Genomic DNA, 27,722 nt, shown 5'->3' on the forward strand with positions numbered 1-27,722 from the left:
TCGGTTACTTGACCTAAAGTCAAGCAAATGTTTTTACTCTTTCGCCAACTTTGATTGGTGATCAGTGGATTTTTCTCTGTAATTTGGAAAGGCCAACTCCTTAATGCAGGCAGTCATTCAAACACCAGCCTCTCAGTCATCAAGCCATCTCACAAGCAGCCAACCAGTCGGCTAACCATGTAGTTAACCAGCCACACACTCAAAGTCATTCAGTGGTTGAAAGAAAAAGAGTAAAAATGCTGCCAGCAAAGAGGAGAGAAAGCAGAGCAAAGCAAAACACCAGCTTTTTAAAAAACAGGTACAAAAAAATTACAGTATTACAAAACTTAGGTACGTGAACTAAAATACAAAAAAACTTACCAAAAAGCACAAGTCCGGAATAAGCCAAGTTTAGCATGCAGAACACAAACAAACACAGAAACAAAGCAGAAAACAACATAAGAGACAATTTTAGCACAGTTATACTGAATAAAGCAGTTAGCTACACACACATTCACACACACAGCTGTTTGCTAAGTGACACTTTTACATGAACACATAGGCCAGAAGCTATGAGCTAAGCTAACAAAATGAAAGAAAATATTTGATGGCAAGTTAAGTTCACTACACCCACACACACAAACGCGCACACACACACAAAGAGACATAATCTATAATCTTTCACTCATACGATCAGTAATATCTAACAGTGGTACATAGTTAATTAATTCTATATGATCAATTTTATCTCTGTACCCAGTAAAAATAGTTTTAAACAAAAATCCGTCACTTTTAGGGTTGAGGCTAATCAATATTTCTACTGAATGAAAATAATGTGGATTTAATTCAGTCTTGATTATTTATATGGATGTATTTATTTATTATACATTTATTATCGCTGTTCATATGAAGTTTAACCGTGAACATGGTAAACGCGACACTATTAGAACAAGGATGCTCTGATCAATTGGCCACCGATTAGAAAAGCCGGTCAGATGACGAAAGAATTGAAATTTAATTTAATTTCTCAGAGCACAACCAAAATGGACTCAAGCCACAGATACACGATCTGCTGTGTGACCTCCTGGCCACTAGAGCGGAGCAGCGGAACGTTGTGGTCCCGGGCCCCTGGACATAAGTACCACAAACTGGCTCCTTGCATGCTATGTATTCTGGCGTCAACAGCCGTGCACCATCACAGGTGAAAATCTACTTGCGACTGAAAAATGCTGAATGGACTACCCATACATTTGAAGGCAGCAAAGAATGTATTTCTTATTTACATGGATATTTCCACTGTCTGTCAATTAGGATGCTTATTTATAACCAGATATGCAACATTACAGAGCACCTACTACACTGAGCATCCCACATCTCTGACATTTCTATAAAACCACATTGTTTCCCACGTTGAAATATTAAATTAATATAATATTTCTACACATCTGCTCAGTTAAGGTTAGACCTTTTATTGCAGCTAAAGTATCAGGATGAAGAAAACAAACTAACAAGCCTAGATTCAAAATGTGCTGTCAAACCAACCACACCAGTAAACAGACATCCATTCCCTTCCTCTCTGTATGACATTAAACACACTGTAGACACACATGCAGGTGTACTTACGTTATTATTCCGTGTCTCCACAGCCGGGAACTTCCTGACGATAAATTTAACCGCAGACTCTAAGTTCTTATCAACGAGATACGAGGGCTTAGCCTTGGGATCGCCACATGCCTGCAAAGGAGAGTAGGAGAAGAAGAGGTGAGGAGAGACACAACAATAAGTAATGCAAGTACTTTGGCTGCAACTGAAACACCTGGGCTCTTTACTCTTTGTTTAAGACATTTTTCTTTCCTCGTGTTAGATATTTGTCATTGTCACCAGTGAAACCTGGTTTATCCCGAGCCGAGGATTTGGGGGGGGGGGGGTTATGGGTGAATGATTTATCAACACCACTGACATTTAGTGGTGTCCAGACCACTAAATAAATTGGCGAGATGAGAACGAACAGACAAACTTAATGCACTGACATGTGCAGTCTAATTTTCTACTTAGATGCACATGTCAACAAGGAGAGTCCAGGCGTCTGTGGGTTTTTAATGTTTGGATAAACCAGGTTCAACTGTTGTAAAAGAGCCAAGAGCCTGAACTGATCAGTGGTTCTCATCTCTTGAGCTATGAGGAGACATTTCTTCCAGACTGCACACTGAATTAAGTGTCAAATAGATGTTTTAAGCATCCAATACTGTGGCGTCATTCAGTTAACTGACCATTTCAGAGATTTTTTTAAAAGTAAAAATGCTAAACATCTGAAGGTTCTAGCTACAAGATTTTTATATTTCTGCTCTTTTGTTGTCTTATATTTTAGTAAATTGAACATCTTTAAGTTGTGGGGTGTTAACTCTTTACATTTTTAAAAACAAAGGCTGAGAACCACTGAGGGAGTCCCAGGTAATAAGAGGGTTTCAGCTTCAAACTGTGTCCCTGAGTGGTTAGTACCACTGCATGACAGGCAGAGCGATGGGCAGGTAGAGTGAAGAAGGGACTGAATGAAACAGAAGAGAGAGGAAGGTAGGGAGAACTTAAGCAAAGAAGGCACACGAACTTGAAGTGAGAAATGGCAGAGAGAAAGCAACTGAATTAAATTGTAAAACGCCTGCAGGGCTGCCTTCCTCCTCTACAGGTGTGTCGGTACCTGTCTGACTGCCCTGACTCTGGCGAGAAGCAACAGCGCTCATGCATTATGGGTTGTGTCGTAGTGAATGAGTGAGGAAGATGTGCTCCATGCATGTGCCATAAACAGAGTGAATGTGTAAACTTTTATCGGCTGCCAGCACCGAGGAACAATCCTAGAAAAGGACAGCGCCTTTGACCGTTCTGAGGATTCAGTTCCTTGTGGTAACGGGTTTAGAAAGTGGAAGGATAAGGGTACCAAAATGAAATCTACAACACTTAACTATATATTTTGTCTAAATCTGCAATAACAAATCACAGCTAATGACCCGACAAGCTTGAGGCAACACTACAACCATTCAGTAAAACCTGGATTTCAGTTTGCGTGGCAGCAGCATCAGCCAATGCAAAATGAAACCAAAACACACAAACACAGTAGGTAACCGACAACCAAGTATTAAAATGTGATGAGGTACAGGCAGCATATTCAGTTTTTGATGCTGTTGAGGTTTTCTCATTGCTTGACACCCCTGAAAATGGAATTCTGCAGTTATTTTCACTTATATACCACAGCACTCACAGTGGATTTATCTAGTCTAACAGACTTGGACACCTTTAACCTACAGGAAATCAGAGCAACAAAGCCTTTCTGTCTTTTGGTATTTAAAGTCACACCCTTTAGCTTTACAGACATTACTGTTGATGCTAGCTGCGAGGAAACATTCATCAGCAGCGACTGGCTAATTCATTGCGGGATGCAAAATGGTGCCAAATAGGTTTACTTGTGATATCCAGAGGTATCGTGCTTGTTACGTATCCAGAACCCAGCTCAGTTTGTCTGTTAGCTGAAACTACTTCTCCCCAACACCAGAAGCAGTCATGCTCAGCTCTCACAGTGCTAGGTCTGAAACACATTCACTACAGGATCTCAAACACAAAACATTTGGACACTATGGAGGGACTGAACACAGAAAAAAAACACACACACAACACCAACATGGTTTCAATACCCATCAATGAGACACTGGACCCTGAGTCTCAGCTCGATTCCCTGTGCCAAACTCTCTCAAGGAATCAAGGTGTGACTGTTAAATCCAGGCAAAAGCACAAGAACAACACTAGCCTCACCCTACACAACAGACTACTCTCTACAGCGGCCACTAAAATGTAGTTACCCTTTGACTCACGCCGGGGAACTGCAGAAAAAAAAAAAAAAACACTGTCCAGTTACTATACAACTTTGGTATGCTAACTTAAAAGATTTGTTTTTGTGTTTTCATGTTTTAGCCCAAACTCATGGCGAAACTTTGCTCTGGAACAGCCTTAGGTGGATTTGTTTCAATATCAATTTATTTCAGTTTTAAAACAATTGTACTTAAATCTAAAACTTCTTTGGTCATTGATTCCAGAGATTTGTGGTATTTTACCTCTAGTTTCACATCTTTCATGTGGCTTTGGTTTTGTGCAGCTTTTCTGTGTCGTCACACTTCTTAAATCCAATGAACTTTCAGGCCTGATGATGATCCTGACGGAAGTTGGAAGTATTATCATGTTTTGGATCTCCCTCACTTGTGGACTAAGCTTATTGTACAATCTTGCAAAACCAGTCTAGGGAGACTGCAGTAAGAAGAGAACAAAAATATGCAGGAAATGGTGTGTATTTAAAAACAACAAAACCTGAAAAGAACTGATATTGGGTCTTTCAGATTAAGATTAATTGGAACGAGAAATTATATACATTTTTAAAAATCCAGGCATCGAGGCCTCTATTGATGATTTGTGTATTTTATTAATTGATTTGATATTTAAATGTAATTATTTAATTAATTGTTGATGTCATGCTGTATTTATTTATTTGTAAAGCTCTCTCTATGAAGGTTAAAAAAAAATAAATAAATAAAAGCTTTACTTGACTAGAAAACTTGGAAGTTAAAGAAACTTCCAAAATGACATGATCTTAATCTTGTGTAAATACGACACTAGAAATCAGATATTTCTACAAGCAACAGGAAATTAATTTAAGGTGATAAAGCGAGGTCAACTGAGAGCTAGAGGGATTTGACAACAAACTGACAAACTGTTGATGCAAACACATATACTTGTCAGTTATACATGAGTTTTGATTAATGGGCTAAAACATGCAAAACAAATTAATTTTTAAAACTGTTGTTATTAAACTAGAGCATAAGTAAATGTATATAATATTCTGGCCTTATAATGCTTCTAATTAATTTAATTAAAAGGACATATTTGGATATTTATATGGCATAGCATTGGCCATTAGTGCTGGTGGTGGTTAGCGCAATAAGCTGGCTGGGTTTGGGTGGGGTGAGGGCTGATGGAGGAATGGATGGATGGACAGTCGCAGTGAACGAACGAACAGGACATCAGTAGTGGTCAGGAAGGAGTGAGGGAGCTGTTGCCTGGATACCAGAACAGACCTAAGGTCTTGCCTCCACCATCGTTTCCCAAATCCCGGTAGCAATTAACAGCCACCAAAGGGTTCCCACTTTGGCTAATATATGGCAGGGGACCCTGGAGTACATAGCAGTGGACTGGGGAAAACATACATGTGAAAACGAATTACAGCTCCTAATTACTGGACGCAATATTTCGACACCACTTGCCGCCTTTTCACTGACTCCCCATAAACCGCCTCCTCCCTGAGATGAATTTGTTTTTCATGTGTCATTTCTCACAGTGTGAGAGCTCTCATTTTCACCAGGAGGGATTAACTGTTGAGATAAGAAAAGGAATGTATGGTATCATGTGATTAGAAACCACTAGAGAACCATAACAACCTGCTGAGAGCTGGCTGACTGCCTAGACTGCCTGCTGGCAAAAGCATTCACCTTCTCTCATTGTTTTGTATCTGTCAGCGTAACTATACTAACTTTGCAAAGATTCTTAGGATTAAAACAGTGACTAAAAACTATTTGAGAGAGGACAGAGCAGAGCGAATTTATGAAGCAGACTTTCTTCGAAATCAGTTATGGCACATATTCACCAAACCAGCATAACATTATGACCACTGACAGGTGAAGTGAATAACACTGATTATCTGGTTATTGTGGCATCTGCTGACGTCTGGAGTTGATGTAAGAAGCAGGAAAAATGGGCGGGTGGAAGGATGAAAAGGAATTTCCTGGAAATTCATAAAGGCTTTTCTTCTCTTCCTTGTATTCTCTTAGATCACCTGTGCGCCGTGCGACTGTATTAAGTCCAATAAACAGGGCTGTCAAAGTTAATGTAGTGTGGAGAGGGTCGCTCCTACCTTGGCTCCAGAAAACCTGTGTTCTCTACTCCAGAAATGTTCTGGTCATCCAACGGCATAAACACCGATCTCTGGAATATTTTTCAGTCTGTCTTCTTTTAAACACAGTGCATAGTGTTTGTTGTTGTTCCAGAGCAGACCAAGTGTATACAACATACGTGATTTTTTTTGTAGGTGGTGAATCAAGTTGGTAGTTTTGAAAGATGATCTCCTACTACCACCTTGCAAAAAATCCACACTGCACAATTTGCAGTGCTGTCTGACTGACTTAATTTTCCAGAGTATAGTTCTTCCAGACAGCAGACATGTTTTGTCACTTGATTGCTTCTTCCTTTTCTTTGAATTTTGGCAGCTTTGATGGTAGCCAACTCCCATTAGAACAGAATAAGGTTTGACACTACAGAAATGTGGTTTGGGTTCTGCAGCAGAAAAACAAACTACAAATAGCTAAAGCAAGATCCGATCATTTTACAAAAAAAAAAAAGAAGCCTGGATTGGCCCTGATACGATCTCTCGAAAACCAATTGCGACATCACTAGTCAGCACCTATCAAAAATGGTCCGCCGCAACAGGGTCATGGGCGGCCATGGCTCACTGATGATTGAGTGGAGAGGAGGCTGGCAACAGGTCCAACAGATGAGCTACTGCAACTCCAAATACTGATAAAGTTAATGCTGGTTCTAACAGAAAGGTGTCAGAACACTCAGTGGATCTCAGTTGGTTTTGTATGGGGCTGAGTAGCTGAAGATCAGTCAGGGTGTCCATGCTGACCCTTGTCCACAGCTCCTACAATGGACATGTGAGCATCAGAACTGGACCATGGAGACATAGAAGAAAGTGGCTGTGCTGTTGACGTTGGGAGGCGCTTGAGCTGCAACAATGTTCAGGTGGTGGTATCAAAGTAAAATCCATATAAATGCCAGGACAAGGTTTCTAAGAAGAACAATCATTGTAATAAGATAATCATTGTTATTCACTTCACTGGTCGGAGGTTTTAATTCTGTGGCTGATTGTGTATATATTATGTATATCTCAAGTTTAAAGCACAAATCCATAATACTTCTATAGCTCATTTAAATTTATGTAAATATTTGTGAGATTTTTTAAGATTTTCCATTTCAATATACTACTAAAAAAATAAATCTCTCATGTTGTACAGAGTACAATCATGTCACACTGCAGCTATGCCTGGTATTGAATATGTGTTCTTTTTAGTATTCATTTTAATTCCACCTGTTAATTATCAGACATATCTGGCTGTAGCAAACACTAAGTGATAAAGCTAGCTTTGCCTTTTCCTTTGCAGACCCATACACTGGCAGGTGATGAGTGTGTGCTAAAAGAAAAAAAGCCTTCTTTTCTAAAAAAAAAAAAAAAAAAAAAAATGTTTAGTGAATACTGTATCATACGAAAATGAACAACACACTGAATTTGCAACGTGGGTTTGGTAAAATTGACAGTGAATGGAGCCCAGCCTTGCTGATTCAAATGAAGAGGAGTGAGGCACAAAGGAGAGGACCAACAGATCAGTACAGGTAGCCAGGAGGAAGAGGAGGGAAGGAGGGGGAAGAGGAGGGAGTTGAGGAAGGGTGACGAGGGGAAGGGTTTCGTCAGTGGAAGGTGATAAATTTTGCAAACCTTCCAAACTTGTCCTTGCTGCATAGGAGAGGGGGGAAGCATTGGAACGGAGAGAAGAAGAGAAGAAATCAAAACAAAGAGCCCACCCAGACAAACTGCTGAGTCACTGGTCCACACACTCACTCACAAAACACACACAAGTCTTAAAAAACAGCTGCTTCCATACAGGTGTTTTCTACTGTGTTAGGGATAGCCCTTCTGGCAATTCTTTTCAACACAACACATACAAAAGTAAGACATGCTGCGCCAACATGTTATCATATTAACACTTGTTTTAACGCCCGCTGTCTTGAAAGTTATGTGCAGCATCCCTACCTACGCACTTGGACACACTGAATAAAACATAACACATCCATTTTAAGAGTGTGGAAGGCCTGAAATGATATGGTTGACACTCAGCAGCTCCGCTGACTTATACAGAGCAGTGTGAAGACAAAGTTTGACCCCTGCCATTTTCAGTGTGTGATGCAATATTGCTCCATGACTGTTGCTTAGTAACTGACAATGCAGCGACCCTTGATTATTGAAGTGCTGGCCATTTATGACGCTTTGATAGATGGATTTATCATGTCATAGTTTTATGGACACGGTTCACTTATTTCTGTGCACGATTATCTGAGAATCTGGTCTGGTTTCATTTGCGCAAGTTTACCTCACTTCTGCTGTTGCGAATTTGGACATAGTATTAAGAAGTAGATAGTAGTAGTAGTAGTAAATTGGTTTAATCTGGTGGTGAACTGACAGAAAACAGGATTTAGCATGTGGATTAATACTGGTGGAAACTGCCTTGCATTGTGGTTCTGGTGCACATACTAAATGGCTAGAGATGGTACGGTAATTTAGAAAGGGTCAGCATTAAGAGGTGGGTTGACTCACAGAGTGATTTTTTAGCAATAAAAACTCCTCTGTTTGGATCATTTAGAAAACACCATGACCTGATATTTCAATATGGGAATTTTTCAAACTTTTGGAAAGGAGAGTAATCGTACGGAGTGGATGGGCGTTGGCAAGATGTGACGGATTTTACGCAATTATAAAGGTCTTTCTTTTCACTTTTGCATTCATTCAGTCACAGCATGATGCCAATTTAATTTTTATGGCTACAGCAATCAATGTTTGCCTTCTCCTTGTCTCGGAAGTATTAGATTGTTGTCTAATGCCTATAAAAAGGATTCACCCCCCTTGAATGTTTTCATAGTCTATGTAAATGTATTGTTTTCTTACGTGACTTTGCGATATGTAGTGTTTTAAGTTATGTTGCTTTTGAGTAAGTAGGCCTAAAAATACCAAAAGGCATCAAGATGGTTGTTAACTTGCAACAACTACACATTGGTGAGGGGTCAGATTTCCTATCTGTCGAATTTCTCCTTGGGAAGTATAAGAAAAAAAGAGGAACAAGAGCTGTTAAGGCAAACAAAGCAACACAGAATAGGTAAATTGTTAATGCTCCAATAATTAACCCACATTATTTATTCTGAACTCCTGAGTCTTGGAAAGCTTGAAATAAGAATGACTTTCATGACTTCTGTTTTATCCTTTTCTGCAAGATGATGGAAATCTAACCAAATTCAAGGACCATGTCTAACTGAAACTTCTACTGATTCATTATTAGTAGTAACACATAGCTGATCGAGTACAGGAGAAAATGAAATTCCCTAAACATTTTAGCGACAGCATCTGCTGCAATCTTAACCACGGATGTGCAGTGAATGCTATGAAGGGTTGAACTTCTGCAGGTTTTCGTGCAATCCGAACCCTGTAACGGGTGATTTGACTGATTAAACAAATTCCACCAAAAAGGGAGAAGTCTGTGAACAGATGAGTAAATAAAACCTGCATTTGCATAGCCCTCCACGAAACCGCTACCAATTTGTAAAGTCATTGTAGCGGAATTTTGTCTCTTTAGAAATAAAAGAACTATATTGAATTTCACTAAATTTCCGATATAATTCTGTTGCGGGGCAATGTGTCGTTCAATGTCTTGTTGTCAACGTGTAATCCTTCCTCCAGTAATAAATTATTCACATGTAACTGTCCCCTCTGGGCCACCATACGGTAGATAAGCCAATGACTAGGCTTCACTTTGTAGTGTATTCTGAGCAACAAAGACATCTGATTTTGTGGATCAGAAAACAGTATGAGTGCAGAACGACCAAGTAGAAAATGCTAACACGACACTTGGGTTGGACGACTAGATGAATAGATTGGCTATTAAGTCCATCGGCAATGGTTATTTTGTGGTCATTATTTCTACATGTCTGCCTCCATGAGAAATAAAAAAATATCGAAACTGTAGAGCATGATTCAAAATTTGTTAATACCGTATTATGCACTTTCTTGCTGCAATGATTCCCAAAAAAGGGCAGCCACTAAATGATAATGTGGCCATCTTAAGAAGTGTCAGAGAGATTGGTGCAGGAGAGCTAAAGTAATTCATAAAGTCATATCTGAGACATAATCAAAAACATAAAGTTGTACCCTGTTATCATTAAACAGCATAGATTATCCCTATTATCCCTAGCATTTATTCATATCGCGGCTGCAAGTGGACGCATTCTTCAGCTGAAGACTCCATTTCAAATAGTGTCAGCCTGTGTTTATGTCAGTCTTCGTGGCATATATTTAATGACTGATCACAAGGTGGCTTCTTATGTCTAATCAGAGTCTGAAAAATTTGGTTTTTACATTAATAAAGCTTGGAAATGTGAGAGGATGAGGAGAAGCTAAATTTAGTCGAACTAAGTAAATGTCAGATCCTCAAACTACCACAAGTTACAGCCAAATTTTTTTCATTTATCCAGATCTCAAGTAAACCACTGCTTTATGAAAACATGTTTAGTGTAGAAAGAAAGACTTGATCATCAAAAGGCAAGGAAAAAGGGATGAAAATACAAAGAGGCAAGGGCAACAACATTTTCTGTTAAGACCTGCAGAGAGTGTGCAGCAGTGGGAAAGAGAATTGGTATAATGTATTTTACTGTAATAAATCGTAGTTGTGCAAAATGTCTGATTCTTTACAAATATGTAATCGATAATTTAAAAAAATAAAATAACCTATTGAATTTGATTAAAAATGCTTCTGGGTTTCCTTCCTCAAAATTGCTCAGCTTCAAATATACTGCATCCATTTTTTTTTTTTTTTTTTTTTTTTTTTTTTTTAAACGCAGCAATGCATCTGTTGTGTTCCCCCTCAAATACATCACTCTAGCTTTAGTCACGATATATTTAAGGAACTATATGTTGAACTCACTGCACACTAGCTTGGGAAATTATGCCGGGTTACCTGAAAGTAGGCATGGTTAAAAGGGAAATTAATATCCTGCAAGCGCTGTATGCAAGACAAAATATGATGTTAGAAGGTCCACTGGCTGAAAGAAAAGCAAACAAAAACTTTAATGCCACTCAGCCAATATTAATTAAGGTGACTTGATTAAAAAAAAAAAACAAAGAAAAAAAAACAGATTTTAAGGATTTTAAGGTTTTCTGCTGATAGTTAATGGTGTGTGATGAGTGAATATGCTTAAAATGTAAGAGAGCTAAGATGATTATATTACCGTCGGTGCACATGAATTACTTACTCCCAAAGGTAGAAATCAAACAACTGAGTCAGAAAATCATAAAGCTACACTAATCATAATAAAAATTTTTAAAGATTAAATTCAAATGGCTACAGATAATACCAGAATGAAGCCACTGACTCCAGTTCTTTCTTTTCTACCGTTGGGATGTAGCTGATGCTGAATGCTGGAAATTTTTCTTAACATCATAAGGTGAAAGAAAGCATTAAAAGAACATGGACAGCGGTTCGGAGTGAATATGTTCAAATGTCGAGGTAGGTCGGGATAGATATGTAGATGATGGGATGGACAGAAAGAAAAAGGAAGGAAGGAAGGAAGGAGGGTAGGAGGAAAGGAAGGGCGTGTTAAGAAGAGTAATCAGCAGCGAAATCTCAGTGGTGTCTGACTGCTCATACTGTGTCCAAACGTCCACAGAAAATAAACAATACAGGTGTTCACTTGGAGTATGTAACACAACATTGATATTTTACCCACTCGTTACTAATAATTCTGACATTTTAGTTGAGGATCAAATTACCAAATGGGAACTAAAACATAGGACGCCTCAAACGCCACAGAGAGGAAACAGTATGGGCTTTCAGACAGACAACTTCTACTCTGTACTCATTAAAACTAAAGGATTTGACTCCCTTTTTTTTTTTTTTTGATTCATCATAGCATTCACCAAGCACTGAGTAACCCTCTCACACAAACAGACCCACTACTCTTCTCCCACATTCAAACCACTGTTGGAGAACTTGAGCAACACAATTTAGGAGTCAAGAACACAGAATAATTTCTTAATATCCCTAAAAGAGGCTTGAGATAGCAACTCCAAGACATGTCCTGAAACAGCAGGTTAATTCTATAATTATCTGACACATTGATTGCTATTAATGTAAAATTACTAATCATTTTACCAGAGAAGTAAACAAAACACCTGCTGGATACAGCTAGGATGCACAAATAAAACGAACCACAACCCGGTTTTAGGTTATTCTTATGTTTATATGTAATTGGTGGCTAGCTAAATCGGGAAGTTTAGTCATCTTGTTCAATTATTATTGTTGGGGATTTCCTCATATTTTGAGTAATCGAACAAGCGTCAAATTACTCGAACATAAGCAGTCTTTACTTTGGGTTGATGTTCTCATATTTATGTAGCAAACTAAATGTAAAAAATAAACAACGTTTGGTTATATACAACTGAGTGGGCTAAACTGGCAGACTGGCTGCAGCTGCGACTGTATTTTGGGTGTTTTGGGTGCTTCGTGTTTGGGCTTTTTTTCATGGAGCAGAGACGACGCCCGACTGTTAGCTTAGCTGTGGCTAGCTTAGCCGCCGCCATTACCAGCCGACGTTAGCTAGCTCTTGACACTACCGCAGGCCTGATGGATGGGTTTTATCACTAAAGGGGCTTATTTACCCGTTTCTAATTGAGTTGCGAGTTTTGATTAATAGAGACCTGACTTGCTGCTTATGACAAATGTGTTTAATTTAACTAAATATCAGCGTACATCGCAAAAGCTAGGGGCAACTTTACCGCAAGCTAACGCTAGCTTGTTGCTAGGTTGTAGTCTGCTTCCAGGGATGCCAACAGGACATACTTAGGATAACGTAAGTGTATATTTAAGCACATATAAATATGTGTAAATAGTATAAATATAGTGAGATTACTAGCCGTTAATGCTAAATAAATTACCATAGGTGAATAAATCAAGCTTCAATAACCATGAGAGTAATAATCACTGCTAGCTAATCAAGCATTCAAACGTTAACGTTTATATTAGCAGATGTGGGATACTGTCCTATACTTTATGTGGTGAATGAGGATAACTGCGTGTTTGCGTGCAAACCTTTTTGATATTGTAAACACGGGTCAACATCCCGATGCCTCTATCGTTGAGGATGGTGAGCTTTTCGGCCAGTTTCTGCTGGCTGGGCTGGATCACTCCCCGAGACATCTTCTCGCTGTTCGGTTAATATCTCCAATTCGATCCAGAAAATAAAACCCCCACAAATCTCCGCAGCCTCTGGTCCGCGCAAAAAAAAAAGAGATGGAATAGAGAAGCTGTGATTTATGCCGTTTTTAGATTTCGCCCATGTTCAGATATTCGGGACAGCGGCTTCCTGTACTCCACCCCACCGTCTCCCTGTTTTTTTTTTTTTTTTTCGGTCACAGGGATGAGGAGGAGTTGTCCTGGTTTTCACAACTAGGCTGGCTTCTGGTGCGTTCACGTGTCACTCTACAGTAGTAAATCTCACAGACTAATGATACTAGTACGAATGTATCTTTATGTTTTGAATGCTTGTATAAATCAAAGGCTACTTTCTCATTAAATAATCAAAACTATAATAGTTTACATCTTACATTAGGATGCTGAATTAATATAGAAATATACAGTAATTTGCCAAAATATTAGTTACACTAGTGTACACTAAAGTATTCCACTATAACAGTGAGTGTAAGTCCTTTCTGTGTTATTAAAAACTAAAATATAGGTCATTAGAGTATATTATGAAATGATATAAATATAGACTTGTGCCTAATGTACTGGCAAGTGAGTGTAAGTGTCGTAATATTAAAAAGTAAACTATGTCACAAAAGTATGTAATGAAATAATAAAAAAATACACTCGAAGGTCATCCCGCACAATGTTACATACATTACAGATTTCTCTTTACTTTTTAATAAAAACATTATTTTTTTGTTATGTACCCACATTTTGTTGTTCAGTACTGTATAATTACAGGAATATTTATGTCATTGCGTCATTAAAAAACTTCAGAAATTACAAATATATGCATACAGGGGGAAAATATGCAATTATTCTGACTACAAATTTTCAAAATACTCTAGCTTGGCACTCCTGGAGCATTTGGTGAAAGTTTCACTCCATTAAAGGCGAATTTTCTTATTTAACTTGGCCTATAAAACAGGTACGCAGTTCATTAGGCACACTAGTGATCTTACAGTTGAATCACCACCTTTCTGACGCTACTTCAAGATAAACTGAACATTAGAACTGTTATCAAGAAGGATTTAGTGCAGGACTGTTATATGGGAACGCATCCGTTTCCACTAGTGCGCCCCAAAGCGGAATTCTCTTTGAATTTACTAATTTTCTCCGAGTACTCGAACGCGTCACATTGTTGACGCAGCTTCCGACTCAGCTGTCAGTTCTTGCTGCTACAGTTGCTGCCTTTCCCTGACATGTTTTTATCTTATGTTGAATGCGCTTGCTGCAATTATGTCACTTTTAAGCCACTGATTGTGTAAAACTGTGATGATCTGATTTATTTATTTATTGTCACGGGAGTTTGCTTTAACTGAGTGCGTTTAGACCAGGTGGGTGCAGGAAGCAGGGAAACTAATCCGTGTTTTCACAATTTCGTATTATTGTAGACGTTATACAGCTTGATTACAATATAGCACAATTTTTACATAGACTTATAAACTCACTATATTTACTGTATTATATACAGTCAAAGGGTCATACGTTAAAAAGAAACAACTGTAAAATGAACTGAAAGAGAATACATTGTTTTGTGTTTTGTAGGTATTGATCTCAGCTATAGCATTCATTGTATGTGCATTTACATTACTAAATACGTAATTATTTTTTATTGTATTAGTCTTTTGTTTGTTTCAGTTCAGTCCTGCAGTCTGAACGCCTGGTGTGATGCATTCACTGGCTCAGGAGATTCAAGGCTTCTCCAAAAACCGTCTGAAGAAGCAGGAGACGCACGTTACCACAGTGACAGGCAAAAAGCTGCTGGAGAGGAGGAGAGATGCAGGAGGAGAGGGAGAGGTAGAGACGGTCGAAGAGCTCGAGGAGGGAAGTGGATGTGGATTTGTGGAAGATAATAGTCTGGACCTTCAAGTTGGTGTTGTCAGACCCTTCCTGCTGCTGGGTAAGAAAATCTATTTAATACATGGATTACTAGCTTGATCTTAATTTCATATTTTCTCCAGACACCCCAAAAAATAGCCCACAGTATGCCATACTATCTAGCAGAAATTATAATTTATCACAGCCTGGAAGCCAAGTTGGTCTGGTGTCTCTCCATTGGGAACTGACTACAATCTGGAAAACATCTGCCGAGCCAATCAAATCATTTGGGCAGGCTTTATGTGGGGAAAAACCTGAGATGTCACCAGGCCAAAACTACCTACCATTTTTTTTCCACAGCCCAAGATAACATCTTTAGATTACTTTTATTTTGTTCAAAGCGCTGTGGTACTCATCTTAAAACTGCTACAAAACATTTGAAATACAGAAAACTACAGTACTAACCACATTTTAGGTGATGTACCTCGAAATTCAGGATCATAAAAAATATACATTACTTTATGGTCTGGTGATGAGCGGTGCCCGGTTTCCTGCAAACATGACACCTGGTATTCACGCCATAGAGTTCAATCTTTGTCTCATCAGACCAGAGAATTTTGTTTCTCATGGTCTTAGAGTGCTTCAGGTGCCTTTTGGCAAACTCCAGGCGGGCGGCTATGTGCCTTTTACTAAGTAGTGGCTTCCATCTGGCCACTCTTCTATACAGGCCTGTGTTGTGGATTGCTGCAGAGATGGTTATCCCTCTGGAAGGTTCTCCTCTCTCCACAGAGGAATGCTGGAGCTTTGACAGAGAGACCATCGGGTTCTTAGGGCCCTTCTCCCCAGTCGCTCAGTTTAGACGGCCAGGCAACTCTAGGAAGAGTCCTGGTGGTTCCAAACTTCTTCCATTTAAAGATGATGGAGGCCACTGTGCTCATTGGACCTCCAAAGCAACAGAAATCTTTCTGTACCCTTCCTCAGATTTGTGCCTCAAGACAATCCTGTCTACAGACTTCCTTTGACTTCACGCTTGGTTTGTGCTCTGACATGCACAGATCATGTCCGATCAACTGAATTTACCACAGGTGGACTCCAGTTAAGCTGTAGAAACATCTCAAGGATGATCAGTGGAAACAGGATGGACCTGAGCTTAATTTGAGCTTCATGGCAAAGGCTGTGAATAATTATGTACATGTGATTTCTTAGTTTTTTATTTTTAATAAATTTGCAAAAATCACGTTGTCATTATGGGGTGTTGTATGTAGAATTTTGAGAGAAAAAATGAATTGCACTTTTTTTTTATGTCTGTTTTAAATGTACCTGGAAGGGATATTTTTTAAGTTTGTCAGCAGACAGTCGTAGAAGCACAGAAAATTCTCCCTTAAAATGCCTCCCATGGACATTTTTTCTCTCTATCCTGCGTTGCAGTTCAATTTCAGTTGACTCAACACAGCCAACTAGCCTCCGATTAGTGCACAGAACGATGCAGACATACCAGAGCACAAGTGTAAATGCCTACGCCAGCGTAGACTCTGCTTAGATCTGTTGCAGCAGTATAAATCAAGCTAATGTGCTTGTGAATACCACATGGGGGCGTTGTTCTCATGAACATGATAAATACAACCCCATCTAAAGGGAACAAACCTCAGTAGTGTAAAAACTCTTTAGCTATTCAGTTTATTTAGTGTTTTTATATTCACTTCAGTATTTCAACCCACACAAGGTGGAGGTTGTTTCCTCATATTAAATAAATCCTTCCTGATAATCAATAAATCAGTGTCATTAATTCTGAATTCTTCTCAGGGAGATTGGTGACCCTTCATTTGGAGGACGCAGGCTGACATCCCCACGTGTCAGCATGTAGCCGTCCTGATGAAATGTCCTTGAGCTTGACATTGAATCCGGGCTCTGGGGTGCTGTTCCCATCTCTCGCTGAGCTTTGACCTCGGTGCAGGAGAGAATCAAAGAGAGAATTTCTCTACAGGGATCAATAAAATATTACATCTGTTAGGCTCGGCAGAGGTGTCTCCTTCCGTTCACCTCTAATAGCATAAAACTGCTGTTCGTTTTGGACCACGCTAAACCTTTTGTCAGGTTTCTTTTATAAATGGCTCTTTGTCATGCTGATTCTCTGACACACTCCCGTAGATCTCAGCCCATCTCAGGCTATCGATCACCCTGACAAGAACTCTGTGATGCTCCTGTCACAGTTGTCATATTTGAAAGAGGTGATTTCCTTTCTGCGTACTTTTTACTCTGTCAGTTCTCTTGAGCTTTACTTTGACTTGTTTTCTCTTGCATTGAGTTGGATCATCTTTTTAGCTTAGCTTGGCTTAGCTTAGCATAAAATAAATGGAGAAACAGCTAGCCTGGATCTATCTTACACACAGAAAGACTAGTTTTTTGAGGGGTTGTTTACAATCTTTAAACTAAGCTAAGCTAAGCTAAGCTAACTAGCGGCTGGCTGTAGCATCCTAGTGTACAAGAATGAGAAGAATCTTCTTCCACATGTTAAAGAAAGTGAATAAACATATTCCTAAAATTTGGATTTTGTGCAAATTTTAAGTATTGATGTGATGAAAATAAAAGACAACAGCAATTTGACAATTTCATTAGACTTTTATTTCTTATTTAAAGATGGGCCGGGGAAAGAAAAACTATTGATACAGAGGTTGTGCCTGTGAATACGTCTATATTCAGTCTGGAACAAGGTGTATGTATGTAAGGGAGGAGAGAAAGATAGAATAAGTAACCACATAAATAAATAAAGAAAAAATATATGCATTACTAATTTCCTGCACAACATAAAATAAAATAAAATAATAGGGTTAAGTCTGCAGGGACATCAGTGTGTTTGTTAAAATTAGTTATTTATTGAGATTGACACCTTGCCCCTAGATCTGTATAGGATGGTGGTTATACTCTACCTCTACAAAAAACAAAAAAAAAACAATTAAAAAATGAAACAAGCCAACAGTCTTAAATTAACTGAATGGATGGTCAAACAGATGACAATTCAAGGTCAACAGCTAGTTTATAATTTCTTTAAAGTGAGAAGTCGCGTGCAAACTTTTACTTTACAGAAGATTTTATTTTGGAGAAATTTAAACATAATAAAAACCAGTTAGGCAATCTTATGTTAGTGTCTTAATCTTTTGAGGAAAAGTTAACCAACTTAAAGATATTTCTAATCCTACAACAGTAAAAAAAAAAAGAAAAGAAAAAAGAAAGATGGACGGATATATGTCTTCTGTTATTTATCCGCCTCAATGGTTCCGTGTCGGACTCTTATTTTAAAAGATGAAAATAAAAATCCTGGCATTCCAGCGTCTTTTCACAGATGTGTCAGTTTAAATCTTTCCCCTCTGCACTGATGAGCCATATGGGCCGAAGCTGGCTTATTTCCAAACACACACTCCATCCTTTGGATTTAGATTTGCTTCTCGACGCTATGAATTTGGCATTATGCAAAGAGTGCAAATGTTGCTACTTTGAAGACAGTAAGCTGCTGCAGAGAATCCACCCTGGAAATCTGGAGGAAGTCCTGCCATCATATTCGGTTTCCTGCCCATACGTCTCCTTCACATAATTATCCAGCTCCTGCTATTCGTGACCACTGCTGTCTTCTTCTTGACAAATGGAAAGGGACTGCTGCTCTGTCTATTTTAACTGTCTCCTTCAGTAATTTTCTGCTTCTCTCAGCTGAAACAGTCGTTCCCGTTGGCCTGCTGTTTGGTCCTTTTCACTTTCTTTCCTCCATTAGCCTTTGACCTTCTTCCTCCGCTGCGTTACTCAGTTGTAGTTTTGCTGTTTTGAAAGCTGTTGTCATGAAAACATTCTCTCTTTTCACAGAAATCATAAACTCCCCTCTCTGCAGCTGTACAGCATATTGATTATTTCAGCAGTTTTTTAAGCCTAGTCTAGTGCTTTACACAAATCACTTGATTCCTATCTGGGGTTCTCGGGCTCTTTCTGTAGCTTTAAGCCATTTTATTGTTGGTTTCTGCTGATTGGTATCTTCTCTGCTTGCTGTTCGCAAAGTGTTTTTGTGTCTGAAGTCGGATATTGGTGTTGATATCCTGCAGCTTTTGCTTTCTACCCGTAAAGTTCACATCACATTATTGTTTTTTAAACAGATTATTGGTGTATTTGATTAAAAACAAATGTCATACTCTGATTAATTGTGTATGTCATCTAGAAAACTCCAGAAAATAGTAAAACATACCTGCCAAATTTTTCCACAGCCCAAGGTAACATCTTTCAATCACGTCTTTTGTTCTAAAATGCAAAGATATTTAACTTAAAATGGTAAAAAAAAACAACTAATAAACAAATATAGAAAAATACAAAACTCACCAGGAATTTCAGAGTCCCACATCTGCAATACCACATCTCCCTGAAATTCCTGTTCATTTTAGTTTCACACACTAATAGAGATCTATAGAGGCGGGAAAACAGCATTTGATCAGTGTATAACAGTCACTGTCCTTATGCACAAAGCATTATTTAAGCAGATAAGTTAAGCAGACACATGCCCGCCTGTCTGTCTTCTCATCGAGCTGTTTCTGCTTTTTCAGCCTCTCAGGATGCAGCTCACGACATTGACACCCTGCGGAGATATAAGGTCAGTACAGATGGATCAATAGAGCGGGCATGCCCTTGCCATGTTGTGATAGCATGTGTAGAGACATGAGATTAGAGGCAGCCGTGTACCTGAGGTTTCCTGCGCGTCTGCCACAGCCAGCCAGCCAATATCCGGAGGAGCTTCATGACTCATGCAGTGACAGTTTAGCTCAGTAGAGGGAGTAAATGATTACAGTAAGTCTCGGCGCTGCTCCTCCACATCATAGGAATGTTGACTACTCCTCTCTGCAGTGGCTGCTCCCAGGCATGAGCATATTGCTGCTTGTGCAGTCTCAGGATGATGAATTAGAGAGATTGCAAATACCTTCCTGTTTCTGGGATGAAACCTAGAGCGCCTAAAAACAAAACCAGCCAGGGTTTCTCAGATAGCTCTGGAGATTTACCGGTTGGCCGAGAGGAACTTTAGAAAAACCTGTTCTTACCGGTTGAACAACAAATTAAACATGGAGTGATAGGTGTAGTACACACGTTAGTTCCTGATTTTGATCCTATCATAATATAGATCAAGACTCTAGTCATCTGCATTGCTGCAGGTATATTTTCTACTTCTTAACATTCAGTGAATTTGTCACTTTAGTAGGCTACTCACAGTTACCTCAACAGTTATTTCTGTCTTCCTGAACTCTTTTGTAAAGTATGTGTAACAACATGTCTCATGTGAAGACAAAAACGCAGACATTTGTATTTATTTCAGCTCATACACCAGTATTCCATGAGTTATTGTCATATTTTTAATTGAATAATTACTAAAAGACCTGCAATGAATGATTAGAAACGAGATGTTAACACTTCTCAGTATCGTAGTCTCTATCAGGGTGCCTCAGCTGGAACGCCCAGGTCTCTAAAAATCACAAAACCAGAATATAACTTCGACAGGTGAATAACACTGATTATCTGGTTATCATGGCACCTGTCAGAGGGTAGGATATATTAGGCAAGTGAACATTTTGTGCTTAAAGTCGATGTTAGAAGCACGATGTGGAAAAGTGGAAGGAGTGGAGCAACTCTGACAGTTATGACGGCTAGATGACTGTTTCAGAGCATCTCCAAAACTGCAGCTCTTGTGGGGTGTACCCGGTCTCCAGTGGTCAGTGTTCCGATCTAATAGATGAGATACTGTTGCTCAAAGAGCAAAGAGTAAGGTGGCTGAGTAGCTGCAGATCAGTCAAGGTGTCCATGCATGACCATCAGAACTGGACCATGGAGCAATTAACATCCACATAACTGCCAGGACCCAAGTTTCACAAATGAACATTATGTCGTATGAGGTCACTGCACAGATTGGTGGTTGTAATGTTGTGGCTGATCATGTATATATATTCTGTATGTCTCAAGGTTCAACCACAAATCCATAACACTTCTAGTTTGCATCAAAATGTGTGTAAATGTTTGAGAGAATTCTTTCTTTTGTTTCCACTTGCTTTCTTGTTCTGCTTCTTTTGAGCCATTTGGTCCTATTACTGCCCTCTGGAGGGTAAAATGATTTATTCACACTTTGGATTCTGCTTTCTTTCCACGGCATCACTGCCGTTTTGATCTCTCCCTCAATTCCCAAACTATGTTTTGAAAATTTTCTCTAAAAAGAATTAGCGTTAATATTGACATCCCTAATTAATTCTTTATTCTATAACACTCCCTGTTAAATGAACATCTTAAATAGTCAATTCGTATAGATACCAGGATATTTCAGTAAGCCGATCGTAAACGGACTCAATCACTATTTGTTAGAGTATGCTCAATACAATCCTTTTAACATTATTGTCATCAAATTCCATAAAAGTTCCACTATTTTCCGTCTGTGGCTCAACAATCTCCGAAGATGGGATCTACTAAAGATGGGGAAGGCATACAAATATACTGCTTAACTGTCTTTTTCTTTTTTTTTTGTGGAGCTTTTTGGCACTGAGGAATGAAATGTATAAGAATCTGATATATACACAACACTCATTTTTTTGTAGTTTTTGGCCTTTAATGGGATTTGTTGACAATAATAGAAATATAGGGTAACGCCTGGCTTATCCCTTAACATGTGGAAGAGGATGTTAGGTGATACAAGCAGTCTAAAAGCAGAACACATTACTGTGATGCTAGGATGTAACAGAGGGGAGAATTCAGCCCTCAGAGGTAAGCTAAATTTAAGTGAGAGTAGACAGATACTGCAAAATGAATTGGAGCCATCTGTCTTCTTTCTCTTCCCCCCCTCTCTTTTCTCTTCATCTCTCTTTCTCACTCCCTCAGTCACATTCAGGTTGTGTCATGTCATCAATATGGCTGGTAGAATCTCTCCCCTTCTCTCTCTCTCTTGCCAGAGCAAAAAGAATCTTTAAAGAAAGTCAATGCTCAGGGGTCGTTCGCTCAAGGATTTTCATGTCTCTACACCCCCTCCTCTCTCAGGTGTCTCATGTGCTAAATGTGGCCTATGGAGTCTCTAACCTGTTCCCTGATCAGATGGTCTATAAGACGCTCCAGATCCTGGACCTCCCAGAGACGCCGATCACTTCCTATCTGCAGGAATGCGGCTCCTTCATTGATCAGGCCCGAGAACAGGTGCGCACACGATTAGCATGAACTCATCCACTCAAACTAATGCAAATAATGCAACATACATGTGGATAAAAATGAAAAAATAAACATGAAGAACCATTTTGGGAACTTACCAAACAATGACTGCTGTTTCTTTAAGTCAGTGTAAAGAAATATGATCAGTATTATCCTCACACATCTAAAACTTTAAATTAAAAGTGTCTGTGTTTAATGCACTCTGATTCATGATCATTCAAACGCAGCATTTTAAGGTTGCAGGTAGATAATTATAACAACTGTATATTCTGGTGAATATCTTTTTAAGCTATTACAATGCTTCATATTTGATATGATGTGGAACAGAAAGTACAGTATCTCCTTTTCAAACATCAAAAATATGAGGCATAACTAACATGCAGTGGATATGTGTGTCTGAGTATCTTCAAATTCCAGCTCTGCAAATGTTCGTCATCTTCTACCCCTGACAAAAAACAGGCAGACTCAAGCCCGTTCCCGGAAAAGAAAAGAAAAGAAAAAATCAAATCTATTTAAAAATTTCTGTCTCTGCCTTCCCCGAGGAGGTCCATGCAACCTGAAAATGCCTTCTTTCATATCTGACAGCAAATTTAACATGTCAGTGTGCACACGCAGTTATTCCTCTGCCCCGCCGTAATGCATTTAGACACATCTGCTGCAAGCAGTTATCTGCAACTCAGCACAAAGGTGAGGTGGGTGATCTGATTACTTATTAAAAGACCGTTGGCAGGGGAGGGGGGGTCATTTAATGTAGAAAGGCAAAGCCAAAGCCAGTTTACGTGTTGTGTGTACATTATTTCCTGACTTGCAGCTCTCTGAATGTGTGTGCGTCAGGAGATTGACCGAAAGCAGAACATAATGTGATGTGAGCACTGATATGAAAACTCTCAACTGGAGCACGATGGAATAACAACAAAACAAGAAACTCTGACAAAACCAAATTAAGTCTCCGTGTTTGCTGTGATGGATTATGTAGCTCAGGCAATTTTCAGTCTGTAGATGTTTTATTTCGAGAAGAAGGAAAACAAGACTTTATATGTTCTGCGCCTATGCCGACTGCAGACACCAGCACAGATATGATAAAAGAACAGAGCAGCTGTTTTGATTGATGTAAACTTATACAAGCATGCTCTGTGTACTGTATGTGCTTCATTAGATTGTGTATTACCCAGAGGAACTGATTGATTGGGTTACATTTTACAATGAAAACACGTCAGTCCGAGCAAGCCAATTTAAATCTCCTGTCCCTCAATTGGTATTGATTGACGTGAAAATCAAAAATGTGCTTACAGTTTCAGTTTCCGCCAGAGAGGAGACTTTATTCTGCGACGCGAGGCTCCGTGTTCAACAAAAGAGACAAATGTGTCAATACGGCGAGCTTCAGAAGGGAGCCGTGGGCCTGCACGCATTGTCTAAAGATGTGGCTGGAATTTAAAAAATTCATTTCCAGCCAGGCACTCTAGGCAGTAAAATAATTACATCAACATTAATATTAATTGTAGCACAATTTTTGACACACTCTCACACAGCCGCAGCCACACATTTATTCCATCACATTTTTTTTTTTCTGCAAGCTGTGGCTAATGCAGCGCTGAGAGATGTTGTGGTTTTTATTATTATTATTATTTTATTTTTTTATCCAGGAACCGCTGGTGTGACTTTGCAGATCTACCCGCCATGGGACACATTTTTATTATTGCTTACTTTTATTATTTTCAAGAATATATTTACTCTCTTAACATTAGTGGTACCCAGCCACATTGTGGATAATTTTCATTTAAATCTAAATTCTTTGCTAACCCCAGCTCATTTTAGGTGAACGGAAGTGTTATTTTTCTTCTGTAATCTCTGTTAAAACCCAGTGAGGTGAAATACCTAAAGTCACCCTGACATTGTTTCTGGTACATGCTGACTACCTACCTCCGTTTTACTGAAGTGACAGCGGAAGTCTGAGATGTCAGTGTCTTAAAACTTAAGCAGGCAAAACTGTACCACTGGGGGAGGATGAGAATGATGTTTTAATTCGGGTAAAAGCACACTTTCAATGAAGAAAACGTGTCTTGTAAATGGCCAAACCTTTGTGCTTGATGTTGAGCTTGGAGTTACATGCAGGTCTGGTTGAGGGGTCGGACTGATAGAGTGCTGCACACCAACAGCAGAGTATGAACGAGACGGTCCTCGGTCATTCAGATCTGAAACAAGGGCAACTGGGCTTGTAGAGTTTCTTGAAGACGTTTCATCCAAGTAGCTTCTTCAGTCCTAGAAACCCGGTGGGGAGTTGGGGTTTTAACAGGAACATCTGTCAGCCTTTTCCAACTGGAACTCAAATGACTGGAGTCTGTTAGACTGACACTCATTGGGGAAGGAAAACAGGATCAAAACAGATTTCTCCAATTACAGGCAAGTAGCTTGTCGTTAACAGAGCCTAGTCAGGTGATTTCCAGGGGGACAACACCCACAGATGTTCCTGATTAAATCCCAACTCCCCATCAGCGTTTTAGAACTGCAGAAGCCACTTGGATGAAACATCTTCAAGAAACTCTATAATTCCAGCTACCCTTGTTTCAGCTTCATTTTTTTTTTTGGAAGCACCACTGTTGCCAACTGTCAATGTCTCGAGGCCAACTTGTGAGCTTGTGGGGTTTGAATAGAAACATATGTGGGTGTTCCCTATCAGAAACTCTCAGTACTATGGTCTGTAATGACCAGACACTCGAACGCCCATACCTTCCAGTTGCTATGAACAGTTGAGTTGCCCTTTATGCATAAAGCACCAATAACAATACAAATTTTTACAAAACCCTAAGCCTGAAACCTCCAGATCAAGCAGTAAGGGTATACGCCATGCTCCTAAAGTTACAGTTCTAAGAATAAACAGGACACAGAAGAATAAAGGTGTGCCAGTGGCAATATCAGTTACGTTACAGATGAATTAATGACAGATGAGCTAACTTTAGCTGCGGCACAGCCAGGAGAAATCTGACCAACTCTCCATCTCTTTTAAAACCTTGAACAGTATCCCTCTTCCGAACATCTCCAATATTTTACCATTGGTTTACCTCCCCTGTGGTGTTAAAGAGTATTTTTAGAAGCACTAAGCTTGGATAGAATCGGATATTGTGTATCGTTCAGTTCGTTTCATATCATATTTAGATTATTGGGCAGCGTCAGTACACAAAAAGAATATTTCAGGATGGAACGTAGCATTGTTGTCAGGGAAGCATTTCAAGTATGACAGGTTTTCCTTAATCTCTGATGACATATCATGGTTATTTTATGAATTGAGGACAGTAAAAGTACTGACATTGTCCCTTTATTAACATTGAGGTATTTTTTCTTTTGTTCTTATTCCTGATTTGACCCACTGAACATGTTATGTTTGCTCTCTCCATTTCACACTCCCATTTCCTCTTTCTGTAGGACGGCGTCGTTCTGGTCCACTGTAACGCCGGCGTGTCACGCTCTGCGTCCGTCGTGATTGGCTACCTGATGTCGAAGGAGGGGCTTTCGTTTGAGGATGCCTACAGCCAGGTGAAACTGGCGAGGCCGTCGACTCGCCCAAACCCCGGCTTCTATCACCAATTACAGAACTACAAACCTTAAAGGGAAACAGTGTGCTGCCAAACTCTACTGCCATGTGATGAAATAATTATTTTTTAAATGCTGAAAACCAGATTGTAATGGTGAAGAAAATTCATCCTTAAACTGTATACAAAAGCTGCAACATCATAGTTATTTTGCTATTTCTGTTGGAAATCTATAGCATTTTTTTGACAATAAATACAAAAAGTTTAAGATGTTCACAAAAAGTCTAAACTTTTTTTCTTTGAAGTGTAGATTGTCATCTAATTGACAATGCACCAGCTTTACTGAGGAACAGCTTGATTTCTTTCTGATGATTACCCTCACTGCTGCGTTCTCTGTATCAATTTCACAACTTTGCACCAGTTACTGTGTAACCCCCGCTCTCTTGAAATAATTAGCTTGTAATTAGCTTGTTAGATGATGAGAGAGAATCCATTTGGCTCGCTCACCAATCAGGAAATAAGGCTGGGACGAGATCCTGCAAACTCACAGTGGCGGCACAGGTATCGTAACCTGATGAAGACTGTTCAAATGAAAGTAGAATAGATGTGTGTTTGTTGTGCACCCAGCTTTGAACGTTTGCTGATAATTATTGGCTGCGATTTATGTCCAGAGCGGCTCAGGCAATCACTGAAAACATTCAGAAAGGGATGTTCCATGCACCGAACCAGGATCGTCTAGACATCAGTAAATTTAAGATTTCTTTTGTTTATTTATGATCGCAGCAGCAGTGATGCATTGCCATAAAATCATGTTCAATAAATAACATTCAGTAAATTCCAATGTCAATAGGGATCCCTTTGATTTTATTTTAGTGCCACCACATGTTTGACATCTATGGTTTTAAGGAAATAATGAACTCGTGCATAGTTTGCATAGGATACATTATGATAATGTTGATGATCCCTTGACTTTTCATTCAGTGCGAAATTTAGCTGCAAAACATTGTCTAAACATGTGTGTTAACACTGTCAATCTGAGCATGTTAGCACGCTCATTTAGCTCATTTAGCTCAAAGCACTGCTGTGAACAAGTATAGTCTGACAGAGTTGCAAATGTAATGACATGCTGCACTCTTTTTTTGCGAATCACTGCAAAATAGTGACTAAAATAAATTAAGCATGCTCAAACCAGACAGTGTATATACACTCACCGGCCATTTCATTAGGTATGCTTGAGAAAATGAATGCATTGCTTTGGGGAGCTGTGGAGAGGTTAGAGAAGCAGCTTTTGGAACCGTGAACTCACAGCTTCGCATCCCTGCCATGTCCGTGGCTGGGGTGCCTTAGAGGACCAACCAAATCCCCAAACTGCTCCTTGGGCACAACCCCCGCTCCGAGAGTGAACATTACTGGGTGAACAAATGGATGGGTTAGGAAGAATTTCCCCATGGGGGATCAATATAGGGAATACAAATAAATAAATAAATAAATATTACTGTCCTGCTCTAAATCCTCCTTCATGACTGTTCTAATGTTCAGCTGATGTAGAAACGGCATTGGAAAGGCAGTAACTCAACTGGATGATCGTCTTGGAGCATGGAGTTTGTGGGGCTGTTGAACTGGAATGAACTAAACACAAACGTATTTCTGTTATTCAACCTTGACCACTGACTAAAATGTCAAAATAATAGGAACATGTGTTGGTAGAATTCAATAGTACTACACAATACAGCCTCCAAAATGAAAACACAGTTGAATCAGCATCTCTGTTTGTTATTTTAAACTAATACTGAATACCCTAACCATGAGGAAGATTTAGTGAAGAACTGTTTTTTTTTTTATGTTTTTTACTGGTGTACCTAATGAAGTGGCTGGTGACTATATGCTAAATATGGGCAAGTCATGAAGAGCTGAAATGCAAGAGCTGCTAAGAGCATACATGCATTATTCTCTATCAAAGTAAACTAGATGTTTAAGCACAGCATTATGATGATTAGCATCTAGTTTATGCAGTATGGTTCAGAAACTGTGTGTAGTA

At 39.2% G+C, this 27,722-nt stretch overlaps 2 protein-coding genes across 4 annotated transcripts in view; one reads left to right on the forward strand and one right to left on the reverse strand.

Moving 5' to 3' along the window:
* The window catches only part of nckap1 (NCK-associated protein 1), a 34,179-nt gene extending 20,878 nt beyond the window's left edge, over positions 1–13,301 (reverse strand). Inside the window, exons 1-2 of one of the 2 annotated variants that reach the window (XM_084561617.1) lie at positions 12,978–13,301; positions 1,603–1,713 (exon numbers count right to left, since the gene is read on the reverse strand). In XM_084561617.1, the coding sequence (XP_084417743.1) occupies positions 1,603–1,713; positions 12,978–13,085 (219 nt within the window). In that variant the 5' untranslated portion in view covers positions 13,086–13,301. The remainder of the gene's footprint in view (positions 1–1,602; positions 1,714–12,977) is intronic. The other variant, XM_084561618.1, reaches the window with a different exon arrangement.
* LOC311500304 (dual specificity protein phosphatase 19-like) lies at positions 12,120–26,054 on the forward strand. 2 transcript variants are annotated; one of them, XM_084561620.1, is made up of 5 exons: positions 12,120–12,738; positions 14,775–15,036; positions 19,532–19,578; positions 21,993–22,145; positions 25,578–26,054. In XM_084561620.1, exons 2-5 carry the CDS (start codon positions 14,805–14,807, stop codon positions 25,758–25,760), a joined length of 615 nt encoding a protein of 204 aa, XP_084417746.1. In that variant the 5' UTR covers positions 12,120–12,738; positions 14,775–14,804; the 3' UTR covers positions 25,761–26,054. The 2 variants fall into 2 exon arrangements, with proteins under 2 accessions (XP_084417746.1, XP_084417745.1); XM_084561619.1 differs by lacking the exon at positions 12,120–12,738 and adding an exon at positions 13,902–14,470.
* Positions 26,055–27,722: the final 1,668 nt, after the last annotated feature.

This window comes from Chelon labrosus, assembly GCF_963514085.1.
Source record: "Chelon labrosus genome assembly, chromosome: 15".
NCBI lineage: Eukaryota > Metazoa > Chordata > Actinopteri > Mugiliformes > Mugilidae > Chelon > Chelon labrosus.

Bases quoted from the DNA above. Each gene is read 5' to 3' on its own strand.
- LOC311500304 (XM_084561620.1), top strand. From the start codon at position 14,805: ATGCATTCACTGGCTCAGGAGATTCAAGGCTTCTCCAAAAACCGTCTG. The intron at 19,579-21,992 runs GTCAGTACAGAT...CTCCTCTCTCAG, and splicing joins ACACCCTGCGGAGATATAAG to GTGTCTCATGTGCTAAATGT. The intron at 22,146-25,577 runs GTGCGCACACGA...CTCTTTCTGTAG, and splicing joins TTGATCAGGCCCGAGAACAG to GACGGCGTCGTTCTGGTCCA.